Source organism: Chiloscyllium plagiosum, chromosome 7, assembly GCF_004010195.1.
Source record: "Chiloscyllium plagiosum isolate BGI_BamShark_2017 chromosome 7, ASM401019v2, whole genome shotgun sequence".
Lineage (NCBI taxonomy): Eukaryota > Metazoa > Chordata > Chondrichthyes > Orectolobiformes > Hemiscylliidae > Chiloscyllium > Chiloscyllium plagiosum.
The window spans coordinates 7933710-7951843 of NC_057716.1; the positions used below are offsets into that span (position 1 = coordinate 7933710).

Here is an 18134-nt window from a genome sequence, read left to right on the forward strand (position 1 = left end):
AGCTAGTGCTTCCAATTAAACGTGTTGGACTATAACCTGGTGTTGTCTGATTTTTAACTTTGCACACCCCAGTCCAACACCGGCATCTCCAAATGATGCCAAATTAAGTTGCCTTATACAGATTGTTTCTCAACAAACTGCACCAAGGAGAGATTAAATGTCGGTTGGATCTCACAAATCTCCACAATCTTCCTAAATTCACTAACAGCCCTGATAGCCTAGTTAGTTGGTGGAGTGGGTGAGTACAAGTTGTGGAAAATCCCACGTTCAATTCTTATTCCACGCAAACATCTGTTGATCCCAAGTCGAACCCTAAGATCAGTAACCATAGGTTAGGTTCCTCCTGCCAATTAACAGTGATCCTGTCGGAAGCGGGTTGATGTCATGCAAGCTCTGAATCAGGTTTGGTTGTGACACCTTTGAGAACTGTAAGGTCTGCTGATGCTCTTTAAATTGGTATGAGGTATCAAAAGATTCCTGGCACCCCTCAGGCATACTACAATGTGAGTCAGCCCTCTTTAGAAGAGGGAGGAGAAAACTGGTAAAAGAAAATTAATTAGATTGAGTATTAATCTTAATCCAAATGCACAATGATGGTTCCTAATTATTTTTGCTGAATTAACAATCAGATTATACATTATGGGCAATTATTTATGATGCGAGTGAACTCAGTATGGCTCCTGAAAAGATAATATTTACAAAATCAAATCATCTACTTTCCCAAGGGCAAAAAGTGAAAGAATTATTTTTCAGTATCGCTCCTGAATGGTGTAATCTGGAGACTGGAGATGTTTTATGCAAGTAAGTGGATTAGCCAATTAGACAATCCCCAGTGAAATCACTGGGAGATTAGTCTTGCTTCAGAATCTCTTAAAGCAAACACTTGGTGTTACTGGCTTCTGATCTTCAGAAACTCATTAAAAAAAACCCTCCAAAATAAAGTTAATGCTTTCATCAAGATGACGGGGCAAGGTTGCCTTCTGAACTGAAACTCTGAGTGTGAAATTACTGCCATTTTATTTACAATTGACTTTACTTGCACATTCATGTATTGTTTTTCAAACTCTAAGTAATCCTGTTGGACAGCACTACAGATTATGAACATCACTTATTCAACCAGGAGGCAAAGCAGTGATGAATTATGCAAATAGCGAGATGCATTTTGCAATATTCTTGCAAATACTTAAATTGTTCTTCTGTTTTCCCCACCCTTTGCACACGTACTTGCCATATTCACATTGAAAATTATGAAACGTGAGCAGTGCATCATTACACCATGAAGCAGGTTGGCTGGATAAGAATTTATTGGTTAATTAATCATCCAACTAATGCATGGCTGAAACAAAATGAAAAATCAAATCATCTTGTCTGCAACAAACACGTGCAGCCACTGGGGAATGGGAAGGAATGATCTGACTTTTTCCTCGCAATTTTATGACATGGGTTTCATTCTCCTCATCACTTGCTTCAAATTCTGTAATTCATTTGTGTCGTCCCTCTTCCCCTGCCATGTGATGTACTTAAAAAGTGAGAAGTTTATTCATCTCCCTTCCTCCAGATAATAAGCATAATAGGTCATGCAATAATATGTATGAGATACAAATTAAAGATATCAATACTTAAACAGCCCATAGTCCTATGAAGTCAAACGGGTTCTTACGTATTGATGGGAATACTAACCATGATTAGCAGTTCAAAGTTGTTTGTGTATCCATTCTTGTTCCCAGAAGCAAGTGAGAGGCTGTAAGAGTATGCCTCGGGTAGTTCTGGCTTGCCTGCTCAGCAAATCAGATTGTGATTGGTACACAGCTTCACAAACTGCTAAATTGGGCTTCCTAAATCACAGCTCAGCCACTTTCTGCTTCATCCTACAGCTAAACAGCACAGAGCAGACATCCTTGTCCCCAGAATATAGTAACATTTGGTGACTCTCTTTCAATTGGCATTTTTCCTGTGCCATCGTCGAGGTGAACTATTTGGATGAATAATAGTACTGCTCCTCTTTTCAAGAAAGGCTTTAAGTTTTAACAATGGGGGGATTATAGAATGGACCTGGCCATCTACTTGAAAATTCTTAGGTTACCACTGTACCTCAACATACAGAAATAACATAATGCTAGTTTATGCTCATTGGGAACAAGAGTATGTCTATCTCCAGAGCTCCTAATTCTTATTGTGTCATCAGATATGAGCTTATCTTGAAAACGTGGAAAACAAATTTTCCTATTAAGGAAGCACTTTCCGCAGAATGATCCACACAAACCTGGGTTTGAATCCTGTGTGTCAACTATAAATGACCTTAGGACTCCTGCAAAAAAAGGAGGGCCAATTATCAGACACAGTTCTCATTCCTAACACCATCTCTATTCTCCTGATGGAAACAGCACCCTTGGGTAAGATTGATCTTGGCTGCAAAACCTCAAATAGTTAGTGAATCTGTCCGTGCATTTTGTCTATAAGAACATAAGACATGGGAGTACAAATAGGCCATTCGACCCATCATTTAGTGGGATCATGGCTGACTTGATAATCCTCAACTCCACTTTCTTGGTTTGTGTCCATAATTCTCAATTCCCTTACTGATTAAAAACCTATCTATCTCAGCCTTGAATATATTTAATATCCCACCTCTACAGCCCACTGCAGTAAAGAACTCCACAGATTCACTACCTTAAGCGAGAAGAAATGTCTCCTCATTTCTGTCTTAAATGGGTCATCTCATATTCTGAGATTATGTCCTTTGGTCCCAGACCCTCCCACAATGGGAAATAACCCTTCTGCATTCAACAAGGTCAAAATCACAAATGCAGAATTCTCATTCGCTTGATACACCAGGAGCTTTCAATATCTGCAGATCTGTAACAGAATATGAGTGAAGGCTGTGAGGAAAGGAACAGAAGTATGCCCTAAAAAAGTAAATCAATGAATAAACCTGTCATCCAGGACCATCTTCATACAATCTCATCATCTACATTAACAGGGGCATTGGCAGAAGCTGTGTATTCAGTTGTTTGCCTTCTGTTTCACAGGAACTTAATTCTTTTCCAATAATTTCTTTGACGTGCCCAATTAACTGTCATATGTGCCTAAGAATTTCTTTCTATTCATTGACATCAGATTAGTTTCTTGGAAGATGATTATGAGATACAAAATATTCATGACCATGTATAGAAGTCTGTTATTAGTCTGTATTTAGTCTGCTTACATGGTAACAGATATAGGGCTGGATTTTATAGGAGCTGGGGAGGTACTGCTCACCTCCTGGAATGAAATATGGTTCCAAATCAAATGACTTTAAATGAGGCCGTTCTGCATCACAACAGGCTCTAGCATCCTCTACAAGGCCTAAGTGAGAGGGGATCTTACTTCTAAGAGCTCCAGCCAATCAGAGTGTCCGGCAGCTCTCGCACTATCAATGACAGTGGAATTGAGGAATGGGCAACGCTGAGACTATAAGTAACTCCTGAGCGAAAAACTACAGTTTTCCAGCGAGAGAGGGGAGAGATTGGGAGCTGACAGCGGGGCTGCCTGGGGTTTGGATTTTGGACACCAGGTCCAAGAGGAACAAAGCAGGGTAACATTTTCTTGGTTGTGCCACTGATGCTCAAAAGGGCACCTCTCAGATAATGCACCCCTTTCCTTCCCTCCTTTCCAACCAAGTTGTAAATGGCTTTTCACTGCTGCCTCCACCTAGCACTGTCAGGTGCTTTATGGCAGTGGAAGTGGATTAAAAAGGCCGAGGGTGAGCAATAGTTGATACTGAAGGCACTCATTGGGCCTAAGAGTTGACTGACACCTTTTCCAGACCAGCTCCGTCCCCGTATTTTCAGAAATTGATGAGGGATGGGTGGGAAGGCAGTGGGCTAGTCACCTGACTTTACATGACCACCCTGGCAAAAGCATGTAGAGGGTTTAGAGGAGCCTAAAATCCAGCCCACTGTTACTTTAAGCATGATTCCTTAATGACATAAATGCTTTTCCTACCTATGCCTTTCCTACATAGTAATGGTCTTATGCTTCTTCCAGAACTCTCCACATCCTTCCTGGATAGCCTGTTCTGCCAAGCTTTTGCAGCGTTCAGGTGTGAATCCAACCAGTGCTGTACCAACTGTGATAACTCCATGGCTGGTAGCTAATTTTTTAATCTGCCTCTCTAAGTATCTTGGAGAGAAGTATAGGTATTCTTTCCCTTGAATAAAATAAGAAATATATTCCTTTCTTTCTGCTGTCAGAGACGATGACGGTTCATCTGTAAAGCTCTCAACATTGCAGGCTATCTCCACGGTGCCCTCATGAGGAAAGGCCATAGCCTGAACACCACAAAGGCCTCCAACGTTTGCTCCCCGGATCGCACTGGCAATCTGCTGCCCAATGGTCAGATCCTGCGTGTCTATAGTCACGTTGCAGTTCATGACATACGGGCTGGCACCAATTCCTGAAAGAAGGGAAAAGAAAATGGCTTTCTAAATGAGTGGCATCTTTCAAAACCTGTCATCAGTTTGATTTTATTTTCACGAAATCGCCTGTCCAGCAGGTTTATGGGCTATTTAAAGTCAAGGCTATGGAAGTAGTCTACAAGATGGTGTCACAGTAGTTACATTTCTGTTCTGTTGTGTTCAAGTGAAAATGAAAGGACAATCTGCTTCCATAGTTTGGTTGTCAATGACAATAACTTGCAGTTATTTAGCACACAAGTAAAATGTCACAAAGTGCTTTACAGTAACATCAGCAGACTTTAAGCAACATAAGTATGTCGTAGGACAAAGGGTTGATTAACAAGGTAGGTTCTAATAACTGAAGAACATATGATTAGGAGCAGGAGTATACAATTGAAGCCTGATCTGCCATTTTATACATTCATGGCTGATCTCATCTCACTTTCAACTCCACTTTTCTGCCTGCTCTCCAATAACCCTTCAACTCATTACTAATTAAAAATCTGTTTATCTCCTCCTTAAATTCAATCAATATCCCTGCGTCCACCACACTTTGAGGTAGTGAATTCCACAGATTCATAACCCTTTGAGAGAAGTTATTTCTCGTCATCTCTGCTACACCTGATCCTAAAACTATGATCGCATATTCTAGATTGCCCAATGCAAGGAAACATCCTTTTATATCTACTTTATCAATCCCCTTTAGCAACTTATATATCTCAATTAGATCTCTTTTCATTCTTCTGAACTTCAGAGAGTACAGCCCTAAAGTGCTCAATCTCTCACCATTAGATAAGCCCCTTACCTCTGGAATCAATGTAGTGGACCTCCTTTGAACTGCCTCCAATGCAACTGCATCCTTCTTCAAGGAGGGGACCAAACTTGTTTGCAATATTCTGGATGCAGTCTCATTAATACCTTGAACAGTTGCAGAAACACCTCTCCACATTTATACTTCATTTCTTTTGCAATAAATGCTAAAATTTAATTTATCTTCCTTGCTTCCTGCTGTACTTGGATACTAGCTTTCTGTGATTCACGCATGAGGACACCCTCTGCACTGAAGCACTCTGAAGTTTCTCTCCATTGGGATATTAAGTTGCCTTTCTATTCCTTCAGCCAAAATGGATAGCCTCACATTTATCCACATTAAACTTCATCTGCCAAATTTTGGACCATTCACCTAATGCATACATATCCATTTGTAAATTTCTCACTTCTTCACTGCAATCTACTGTCACGCCATTTGCAAATCTAGCCATAGCACTCTCTATCCACGTAGCTAAGTCATTAATATAGATTGTAAATAGTTAAAGTTTGAGGACTGATCCCTATTGAACCCCAAAATTTACAACTTGCCAACCAGAAAATGACCCATTTATCCCCTCTCTCTACTTCCTGTTGGTTAGCCAATCCTCCATGCAAGCTAATAAATGACCCGTACCCCATGTGATCTTACTTTGTGTATTAATCATTTGCGCAGGCACCTTATCAAATACCTTCTGGAAGTCCAAATACACTATATCTACCAGATTTCCATTATCCACATTGCTTATTATATTGTCAAACAACTCTAGAAAATTTGTCAAACATGATTTACCCATCATAAAGCCATGCTGACTCTGACGGATTGTATTTTAACTTGCCAAGTGTGCCATTATTACTTCCTTAACAATTGGTTGTAGAGTCTAAGGTGCATCATAAAAGAGAAAAGATAGCTGGAGAGGTGGAAAGGTTTTGGCAGAGAATTCCAGAGTTTACTGAAGGCATGGCTGCCAATGATGGAGCTACTAAAATGGAGGATAGTCAAGGCCTAAACTGCTGGAGTGCAGAAATCTCAGACAGCGAGAGGGTGAGAAGAGGACACACAGATGGGGAAGGGCATGTCACACAGGGATTTGAAAACAAGGAGAAGCATTTAAAAACTATGGTGTTACCAAACCAACATAGGTCACCAAGCACGGGTAGTGGGTGAATAGGTTTTGGTTAAGACATGTACAATTGGGTTTGGATGATCTGAAGGTTATGGAATACAGAAAATGGGAGGCCAATTAGGACAACATTGAAATAGTCTGGCATTAAAATAGGTATGCACATGAAGTTTTCAATAACAGATGTTCTGAGGCAGGAATAGGCATGGTGTAACTGATAGGGAAGTAGGAAGTCTTGGTGAAGGAGCAGAAATGGAGCTGGAAGTTTTTTTCAGGGTCAAACATGACATTGAGATTGTGTAAAGCCTAATTCAATTGTCCAAATCAGGGCTTTTCAGTTTATTTCAGGTAAGGAAGTTAAATCTTGAGTGATAATATGGGCTAAAGTTGATAAAATTTTAAAGTTTTCTTTTGTCCTTTGGAATGGGGTAATTAGCACAATGACCAAACATGTTTTTTATTGCAACTAAATAATCCAAATTTATTTTTTACGACTCAAATAAGGGAAAAATACTGAGAATATTAGAAATCAGAAACAAATACAGAAATTGGTGGGGGAACTAAGCAGGTAAAAACAAGGACTGCAGATGCTGGAAACCAGAGTCTAGATTAGAGTGATGCTGAAAAAGCACTGCAGGTCAGGCAGCATCCGGGGAGCAGGGAAATCAACATTTCGGACAAAAGCCTTTCATCAGGAATAGAAGCAGGGTGCCTGCAGAGTGGAGAGATTTAAAAAAGGTGGGGAACTAAGCAGGTCTGGCAGCATCTGTGGAGAGAGCAACAGGGTTAATGTTTTAAGTCTGCTATGACACTTCATCAGATTGATTCAGGGACTCTTTTGAAAAAGCTTCTCAATAGACTGGCAACTGTCCATGATCCAATATGACATATAAAGCCCCAATGGTTCCATGCTTAGATGCTAATAGAAGCTGGCGGTAAAACTGCAAACCCACCTTGCACTGGAGCACCTTTGAACATAGAAACCTCCAAGGTAGGTATCAGAAGCACTGCATCAGGAGGTCCTTTCAACTTTGTGAAATGCATCAAAACTGCACGTTCTCTAAAAATGCCCCATTGAGTTTCTCAAAAGAAATGAATGTTCTGTGTGATCTTATTAACCAAAATATACAATGTGCACTGATTGGAAACTGGACAGATTGGAAAATACAGTATTCCTTGGACTATTGGACTCTAAATAGGTCACTGAGGTCAAATCCAGCATTTGTCAAACATTTAGTCTATCCTCTCTTTCTACAGATGAGCTGGTAGACTGGGCTGTCAGTTGAAGTACATAAATATTCAGTACTATTGATCATCTACTTTACATGAGAAAATAAAATGAATGATGGAAATGTGTTGCTGGAGAAGCGCAGCAGGTCAGGCAGCATCTAGGGAACAGGAGAATCGACGTTTCGGGCATGAAGATTCCTGAAGAAGGGCTAATGCCCAAAACGTCGATTCTCCTGTTCCCTAGATGCTGCCTGACCTGCTGCGCTTCTCCAGCAACACATTTCCATCTCTGATCTCCAGCATCTGCAGACCTCATTTTCTCTTCAAAATAAAATGAATACCAATTTAAAATTACTGGAGGTAATCCCTCATTCTTAAAATAAAAATTAAACTTTGATTGATTTAATCTCTATAAATCCATGGGCTGGATTTTGAGATCAGTTGCTAAAAATTGCAACATGAATTGGCTTGTGAAGATTTAAAGTGAAATCCTGGATTGTAGGAACAGTTGTGCTGAAACAACTGACTCCAATTACAATAAATATGGGAGTTCAAGAGGTGTAGTGGTAGTGTTCGCACCTTGATGTCAGAAAGTTCAAGTCGCACTTTTCCCAGAAATTTGTCGTAACGTCTCCAAACAGGTTGAATAAAATAATAGTAAGAATTTAAAGGGTCTTGTGGTACAATAGTACTGTCGCCACATCTGAACCAAAACATCAGGGTCCAAATCCCACCTGCTCTGGAACAGTTTCATAACATGATTAAAATTAATTAAGGTGAGCATGTTCAGGAATAACACAAAAGTGAATTGACAGAAATGAACAAAGTGACAATGCATTTGAGAGCCTAGATATTCCAACACAACCTATAGTCAGGTTCAGGCATTAATTTCCATTATATAGTTTTAGGGTATATTACACAACACTAACCTGTCAAACCATATCTAGGAGAAATCACCGCGCCAACATCTGGCTTTATTTCATTCACATTCAAATTACTCCTCTTATACCAGTTCACCTCTTTCCTACGTTGGACGAGATTTCGTTTGAGAGGTTGATCTGCATATCCAAAATGAAAGATACTGCAACCTGGTACATCATGGGATAATGTCTCTGCAATGTCTGGAAGGAGGAGGTACAAAGGGTTAAGGAATCCTCAATTTACAGGTCCGAATGTTCGAAGTACTTGTTACCTACTAAGTAATATTTAGCCAATGTTGCTTTCAGGTGTTCATAATATGTATAAAATTTGAATAAAACAAAGAACTGGAGATGCAGGAGATCTGAAATAAAAACACAAAATCAGGCCTGACAACATTTGTGGAAAGAAAGCAGAGTTAATGTTTGATGTTCGGTGACTCTGTCAGTTTCTCCAGTACTTTCTGATTTTGTTTCATAATATTTGAAATCGAGTTGTACAATTCCTTCTTGTCATTCACTTGAAATTTAAATATCTTAACATTTGATGGTCTCTATGAGGATCATAACAATAGCACTTTCCTCACCTAATTCTGGACTTTTGGGCTTCCCTAATTTTAATCACCACACCATTAATGACAATGCCTATAGCAGCGAAGGCCATAAGCCTGAATTCCTTCCCTGAACCTCAATGCCGCTCTTTCATCCTTTAAGAACTCCTTAAAACCTAGATATTTGACTAAGCTTTTGGTCTAGTGTCTTCTTAGATAGCTCAGTGTTAAATTTTGCTTTAATAATGTTGCTGTGAAGTGCTTTGGGCCAATTTACGCTAAAGGTACGGTATAAACACAATTTGTTTTTGTTCAAGCACAACTGAAATGAAATGAATTCTGCAGTAAACCTACCACAAGCCACTTTGCCACATTCTTCCAGACTAACCGACTCTGATAGAGGGTAAATAGGAACAAGATCCACGCTCCCAAGACAAGGATGAATGCCATCATGGTGTTCCATATCAATCAAATTATATGCTTCAGTGCAGGCTGTCACAACAGAATCACCTAAAAAAAGAAAAATTCACTAGACCTGTTGCTATACAACATTACAAAAAAGTATACTGAATGAGCTTAGTGAATGAAATATTAATATAAACCTACTCAGTAGATAAATATCTAATGGAGTGTATTACATCATAGAATATATTGTGTTATTTTTCTTTGAAAGTGCATTTTCTTTCAAATATAGAATAACTGTGGAAATAAAAGAGATTTCCACAGCTTCACAACCATGTCTGTGAATTTGTGTGCAACTTCCCCTCCCTTTGCCAGTTCCATGTCAGTATTAACTTGGCAAAATAATCAGGGTGGCACATATTAGGACACGGGAGTAGATGTAGGCCCTTCGAGCCGAGTCTGTTCGACCATTCAATGAGATCACAGCTGACATGATGATCCTCAAAACGCCACTCTCCTGTCTTTTCTCCATTAATCTTGATTCCCTTGTTGATTAAAAATCTGACTATCTTAGCCTTGGTTATCCTTAATGATCCAGCCTCAACAGCTTTCTATGGTAAAGCATTCCACAGAGTGACTAGTCTTCCAGAGAAAATAAAATCTTCATCTCTGTCCTCTTTCTCTGAGATAACGTCTTCTGGTCCTAGAATCTCCGACAGGGGAAAACAATCTCTCCATACCTATCCTTGTCAAGCCCTCTAGGAATCAGTATGTTTCAATAAGGACTCCTCTAGTTATTATAAACTCCAATGAGCACAAGCACAACTACTCAGCCTGTCAGAAGGAAATCCCTCCATGCCTAGAATCAATTGAGTGAACCTTCTCTGGGCTGTCTCCAACGCCAGTCATTTTTCCTTCAAAAAGGGGACTAAAGCTGTTCACAGCCATTCCAGGTGCAATCTGACTAGATCTGAACCCCAAATTCCCATGTGCTGCACATTCCAATTCAAATCATTCAAATCATTCCAATTTAAATAATATTCAGCTCTTCTAATCTTCCTGCCAGAGTGCAAAACCTCACATTTTCCCACATTAATTTCCATCTGCCAAGTATTTAGCCCATTTGTAATCCTCTGTAGAATTTTCATATCATCCTCACTACTTGTCCTCCTACCTATTTTTGTGACCACTGCAAGTTTTGCGATAGTACATTCATTTCTGTCATCCGAGTCATTAATATAACAGAAATATTTGTGACCCCCAGTATTGATCCCTGTGGCAATCCAGTAATTACAGGTTGTCATCCTGAAAATGCTTCCTTTATCCCAGCTGTCTTCCATTAGTTGGTCAATTCTCTTTTCATTTCGATATACTACATCCCAACTCCATGGGCTCTTATAATGTGACTTTGATGATGTACATAAAGTTCATTAGCTGTCACACATTGGCTGAGGCTGGGGAAACAACGAACAAAAGATCTTGTCTGTAAATTAAGCAATCTAATTTTCTTTGTCGCAAGTGAAATTATTCTTATAACAGAAAATAGCATAATGCTGCTTATTTTCCCATAATCAACGATTAGCAATGCAATTGCAGGAACCTGTGGCTATTATCAATTCTATCATGTCGTGTTTTGTATCTTTTTTAACTTTCATTAGTTTGATGTAATACATTTCCTAGCACCTCAGCCTACCTCAAATACCTTTCCCTCAGCAAGGTGATAAGTAAGTGATCTGTTCCCAATAGTGCACTACAACTAAGATTAAATAATATTTGCACACACCAAATGTAAGGAAATAACTATCACCAAAGAGGGAGTCTAACTACCTCCCTTGATATTCAGTTATATTACCATCATTGAATCTTCCACCATCAACATGCTGCAGTTCACTGCTGAACAGAAGCCCAACAGAAACACTAGTTATATAAATATAGGTACATAGGAATTAGGAATGGTGGTAGGCAATTCAGCTCTTCGAGTCTGCCCTGTGACTTAACATGATCATGACTGACCTTATCCTAGTCTCAACTCCATTTTCCTAACTGCTCCCTGTAGCCCTTTAACCCATTTTTCATCAGAAACATATTTATTTCTTCCTCGAATCTTTTGATTGATTCAGCGTCTACTCAATTCTGGAACAGTAGGTTCCACAGATTCATAACTCTCTGAGAGAAGAGGTATCTCCTCATCTCAGGTTTGAACCTACACTTTATATCTATGACCTCCTGTTTGAGACAGTCCCACATGGGGGAACATCTGTTCAACGCGATATTCTGTCACGAGAATATCAAAAGCTGCAAATTCTGCTCTGAATGGATCTCTCTCTCTCACTTCTGAAAGCTTTCCATTGTCTATAAGGCACACGTTAGAAATGTGATATCACTCACTTACTTGGATGAGTGCAACGCCAACAACAGTCAAACTGGACACCACCTAGGACAAAGCTGCTAACTTGATTGGCAACACATCTACCATCTTAAGCATTCACTCCTTCCACCACTGTGCACTATTTCTGCATTGCATACCATCTGCAAAGTGTGCTGCAGCAACTCACCATGCCTTCTGTGACAGCATTTTCCTAACCTATTATCTTCACTGCCTAGAAGGTCAGCAGCTACCTGGGAACATTAGCATTTACAAACTTCCCTCCAACCCAACAAGTTTTCAATTGGGGAATCCTGCTAGCCAGTGGTGGGATGTGGTAGAATAAGCCTGGATTTAATTCAGGGGTCATTTTCTCTTACTTACTTCTAAGTTGTTATGTTATAGATACGTCATTTATTAACAGTATAAAAGTTTGTCAATAAATTTTCATTACAAGTGAAGCAGCAATAATCCAATACTATTCTATCGCCTGTACTATCTATCTCTGGAACTAGCTAAACATGGTTACTTTAATATTGAGTGGTGTCTGAGATGAGTTTGTCAATGAATCTTTGCTGACCCACCTTTACCTTCCCTCAATACTTGTCTGAAATTGTCCCACAAAAATGTGGGAATGTAAGTGTTCTCTAATATCTACATTCATCACGCCATGTGAGGCAACATTAGCACTTGCTATGCGAGGCAACTGGACCTGCCAAGTCTTTATTTTCTGCATCCCACCAACACAATAAATTATCTCACAAGCAACTAACATTCCACTCAATGGCCTATCATGTAAATACAAAACACAGTAACCATTACGGAATGGGAACTGAGTATCAGTCAAGCCTGAAGTTTGAACTTGGGCTCTGGGTATGCAAAACATACTGGCCTGTGGAGCAAGAAATGTTTCAAATGCTTTTGGATTGATAGAAATTGCACTTTTAAGAGCAAACACATTTGTAGTGTAATCTTACCTAATGTTTCAACAGGGGCAGCAAGAGTTAAAACAGATCTGTTATAGTCATAATCTGAAAATATGTTCAGCACAGATGTTTGTGTTTGCTCCTGACCTGCAATCAAAGAACACAAACGTCACACCAGTATTTCAGGTAGTTATACTTTTTCTCATAGCTTTAGCAAAAAAAAATGAAAACATAATAAATGAACACATACCTGCCTTATTACAGAGGGCAGCTTTAGCAATCCTTTCCACAATGTCTTGCTGCCTAGCTTCAGAAATGTTCAACAAACAGACAGCCAAACGGAGACCCAGCCTTGAGGATGCCATATTTTAGCCTGAACAAGGACATAAGTCTCATTTTTTTAATCCATTATTAATAGAGTTTCCTTTTTGGTGTTTTTAATTATCCTATTGAGAGAGAGTGACTGACTGGCAACCCCCTTCAACTAATGCTCTACAACAACATTGAACATTCATCAAGTTCAGACTAACACAGAAGCACCTACCAGGTGCCAGGTTGCCAGGTTTATTTTAAACAATGTGTAGTTGAAACCTAGCTATACAGGCACTAATAAAATAAGCAATGACAGTGTAACTGGGTGTAATCTTACTCCATGAAAGTTGACAGTCACAAACACTAGGGATATAAATGAAAACAATGCTGTAACACTCAGCAGATGAGGCAGCTTCCACGGAAAGGAATCCAGAGTTATTTCAGGTCAATGAACTTTCATCAGAACTGAAAGATATAATCACTGCTGCTTGTAGTTGCTAAATCTGCCAAAATTGCAACCAAGTAGTTACAAGCCCACATTTTTGAAGAAAACAGAAAAGGTGAGGGTGCCACAAGATAAGCTTTAATACTGCAGTATTGTAAAAGGCAGCTCTATTGTACATTTACAGAAATAACATTTAATGACTGCACTACTCTATTTATACATATTCAAGAAACAATGATAAATGTCAAAGCTATAAATTAAATCATTAGATTTCCTACTTAACATATAGGATTATTATGTTTTATGAGCACACAAACATTTCACCTTGATTAGCAGGGGCTTAACTACAACCTTTGGAAAAATGTAAACTGGTACTTGAAAATGGATTAGAAAGTCATTGAACAGTCACTTTATTGTCTGTTGTCTTGCCTCCACGCAAGCTAATGTTGTAGTAGTGCAATGAAAGGAAATGCTGCCATGTTGTGATGAAATGCATTTCCTGTGTGTTAAATTGCGCTGCGGAAGCCAGCATTTTGAAGAACTGTAACTTTCAGACCACACTCCATTCCAAAATTTGCTACACTACATTTAATTCTGCCAACAACAGGGGAAGGGCTTAATGCAAGGTTTTCAATAGGTCATTAGCGATAATAGTGTGAATGTGTGTCATGGAAGAGCACTTCAAAACATTACAGACAAGGACTGAAGGTCAGCAGGTTGTAAAGGAGACAAACAGTATCTTCCATGTTAGACTCTGTATTGATTTTAGCTGCCCTGCAAGGAATGCAACAGGATATGTAGGTTCTGTATAAGACTCAGGGGGTTAATTCTGAAGGGCATTTGGATATCTCTGTACCATCAGACCTCAGGCCACGTTCCAGGAATGATTAGGCAGCTAGGTGTTGCAGTCAGAGTTGTGGTGGTTCACTTGAAGTTGGGTGCCAGTAAGAGGCCAATACAACTGAGAATGAGGGGGTTGAAAAACCTTAAGAGTCATAGAGTCATAGAGATGTACAGCATGGAAACAGACCCTTCTGTCCAACCCATCCATGCCGACCCAATCTAGTCCCACCTGCCAGCACCCGGCCCATATCCCTCCAAACCCTTCCTATTCATATACCCATCCAAATGTCGAATTTATGACATACAACTGAGCAAGATTAGATCTCAAGGAAAACGGAGGGACACATCTAACTTGGTGAAGCTAGCTATGAGTGTAAAGCTGGAATAGTGCTGGTAAATAGGTCTTGGAGTGAAGTTTTCAGAACCAAGGGGAGTATTGACCCAGACAGGACAGTAATCAACTAGAACAAGTGCTGTGACTGAAGCAGGTATGATAAACACTCCTTGAATGGGGGTTTCAAGGTCAGATCAGCAAAAGTACAGAGTTACAATTCCTTGTGAAGTCTAATGGGATTTGACGAACCTCTGCAGCAATAATATTCGGAGAGAGCTGTGGAAACAAACTGATGAAACCTTTCTTGATTGCATCGGCTATTTACGCATTATGTAGTATTCGATCATAGTATATTACACTTGTCTACTATGTTAGTTCAGGGTTTAGAAATAATCTGTACACATGTTGTAGATTGTACTATTGTATTAACTTGCATAGAAAAGTCCTGGTGATTGTTTGAAACCCTCATACCTTGTGGCTTTACTCTCTGAGCAAGTTTGCTCTAGCCAGATTATAACACAAAGCTGGTGATCACATCTGGGATCATAACAATGTTCATTTGGAACTAAGGTTTGAGATGGAACCTAAATTCAATTGATATGAGTATCAATCTCCCAAGCTATTGCCCATGGTTAGAGCAAGGCCCGCAGTGTGAAGGTTGAATTTTGACTAAAATGACATTGAAATTTGTAGAGAGGAAGAACTGCTGGTTTTTTAATGTTTATCACAGTATTATTTGGAGGTGAGAGCTTGCCACCTGAATACTACTGCTAACTTCTCACATCACTGCTACTGCCACTTCAAGCTCCAAAAGATAGTGTCTCATTGGTTCCCTGGGCTGGATTTTTGTCCTGAGGCCAGCATCCCAATATTGTCAGATATTCCGAATCCTGGTCCTGCACCTTCTTGGAAATGGACATGTGGCCCGATCTTGGAAGAGCAGAAGTTTAAATGCCCTGACGTTGAGATCACCATTCAATTCCTGGCAGTAGGTGCAGGCAGTAAGCATGACTTGCAAGAAGGGAGTTTGATTTAAAGGGGAAACAGCAGCCATCACAGTACAGACCACTTCACCACAATAGATGGAGGTGAGAACACAGCAGCAGGCAGCAAGACATTAAGGATCTGTGCTTGGGTTGACCATATTTTAGATGCTTCCCTAGAGGGTGTTGCAGCAGAGAGAACTACATGTCCTTTTCCCATGTAATGGCTGCAGATAATCACCCAGCCAAATAGAAGAAACCTGGCAGGAGGTGGTCCATGATGTGAGTAGCCTCAGCATTGTTAGAAGGTCCTGAGTTAAGTTCCACAAACACTTCAATAATGCTCTTAGGTCTGCAAAAGTGAATTGCAGTGCCACAACATGTCTAGTTCTAAAGTAACTAGTATGCAATACACATACAGCCTGAGGGCATATAGCAATCCTGAACATTGAAGATCATTGTGTTCAGATGCTGAACCCTAAACTAAACTCTCAGACTCAGCAGCATTCTAAACATCTCATGTGACTCTCCACTGAGGTGGTGAAGGAAAGCATCCTTGTCTTAACTCAGTTGACCTTGCAGAGAAAAGAGCACACAATATGAGAGGGAAAGGTCAGGTGGTAGAGGGCACTAGCTTGCTATGTTTACACAAATGGAGGAGTTGGCTGTTGATTTCAGAGGACAACTGCACAAAGGAGTGGATGGTGGAGAGAATTCATCAAAGACAATATAAAATGACCTCAAAATATCCAGGTTCAAAGCACATTTCTCCACAGTTAAAACCAAGCTAACACACCAACTGTAATGTTCGGACTCAACTTTGCCAAAGAATCTGGAATTGTGGGTTTTCATGTCTCCCTTTATGTGTCTCCCCAGTTGTGGGTTTAGAGCCTGAAAAACTGGAGTAACACTATCCAATGTCAAAGCACCAAAGCCTACAGTATCACAGTGATCAAGTGCATCTTCTACCCTTACTCAGTAGGTCCACAATCCAGTTTAGAACAGATTCCTCAGGTGTAAAGTGCACTGATGAGTAAGCAGGAGGTCAGGGATATCAAGGCAACTGCACCCCATTGGAGGATGGAGGACAAACACAGCCATGCTCAGCTAGGGGACACAATACAGCCTCAGAGTCACAAGCAGTCCAATGTAATGACTGGCATCCTTCTATCTCTGAAAGATAACAGATTCACAGAAAACAAATTTATAATCACACCGGGTAGGGATTCCTGATGAGAGTTAAATTCCTCAGAGTTCCATGAAGCCTGCGGTATCATGTAAGCAGAATAAAATTGTCCACTCATCACATGAAATGTAATTTCTCAGACTTTCTCATGAACCCATTGAGCCAATTGATAGCATTGCCAATTTCAAGGACAGCCATATGTAGCACACACACTGAGTATAGGAAGGACCAGCATGCTAATATATTCAGAAAGAATGCCATTCTCTGCAGCATTGACTTGTTAATGCCACAAACATACATGCAGTGGTGGCCTGTTGCACCCTAATGGGTGGTTTTCCCAGATGTTTATGGGTACCAGGAAAGGGATAAGGCAGTTACAGACGATAAGGAGAGGGAGGGGCAATTCCATGTAATCAACAATCAATATTGTGATCCCTCTGACTTCAAAAACATCTACACTGTAATTCCTGTGACATTGACACCAGTGGAGCAGCCTGTGGAGGTGGACTCATATGGCATCTTTACAATGAGGGTGACCATCGCCTGTCGAACATAATGAGCAAGTTATCTCATCCTGTTCTTCAGCCACAGGGGGAGCCGTACAGGTACAGTTGTGAGCTGACGCCACAGCATTTATAACTGCACTCTGTGTTTACCTGGGTGATCGTTTTTGTGTTTATTAGAGGACAGGCCTCTCTGTCCTCAGTCCACAATATTGTTCCAACAAAACTCAACATAAATACAAGACACTGCACATCATCTTTTGGTTGAGTACTTTAGAGTTCAGGATTCAACATTGAGTTGATAAATTTCATATCATATCCTCTGTTGCCCTTTCTTTATATGTTTCAGTCTTTCTATCTTTGCATTTTTCTCCTGTGTGTGTTTTTAGATAGCAGTTGCTCATCATTCTGATATTCACACTTCCTCTGGACACTTCTCTGTGTTTACTTGACGCAGCAGCACATGGGTTTTGCACCACTGTGTTGTCATTCTTTCTCTCCTGTTGCCTGCCCAATCACAGACCTTCCCTTTTGTTAATCTCCCACTTTGTTTCCTTTCATTTGCTTAAAACTGATGACATTCCAAGTATTTTCCAATTCTGTTGCAATGGAACTCAGCCTTAAAGAACACGGGAGCCGTGGTTTACAAAGGAAGTGGAATCTCTGGTCAAGAGGAAGAAGCAGGTTTATGTTAGGATGAGATGTGAAGGCTCAGTTAGGGCGCATGAGGGTTACAAGGTAGCCAGGAAAGACCTACAGAGAGAGCTCAG

At 40.1% G+C, this 18134-nt stretch overlaps 1 protein-coding gene across 1 annotated transcript in view; it reads right to left on the bottom strand.

The window, feature by feature from the left end:
• Nucleotides 1-1016: 1016 nt before the first annotated feature.
• Nucleotides 1017-18134, bottom strand: part of ftcdnl1 (formiminotransferase cyclodeaminase N-terminal like 1) — a 19505-nt gene continuing 2387 nt past the window's right edge. The window contains exons 2-6 of the mRNA XM_043694539.1: nucleotides 13009-13131; nucleotides 12810-12905; nucleotides 9420-9575; nucleotides 8527-8718; nucleotides 1017-4435 (exon numbers count right to left, since the gene is read on the bottom strand). Of these exons, the coding sequence (XP_043550474.1) occupies nucleotides 3996-4435; nucleotides 8527-8718; nucleotides 9420-9575; nucleotides 12810-12905; nucleotides 13009-13123 (999 nt within the window). The 5' untranslated portion in view covers nucleotides 13124-13131 and the 3' untranslated portion in view covers nucleotides 1017-3995. The remainder of the gene's footprint in view (nucleotides 4436-8526; nucleotides 8719-9419; nucleotides 9576-12809; nucleotides 12906-13008; nucleotides 13132-18134) is intronic.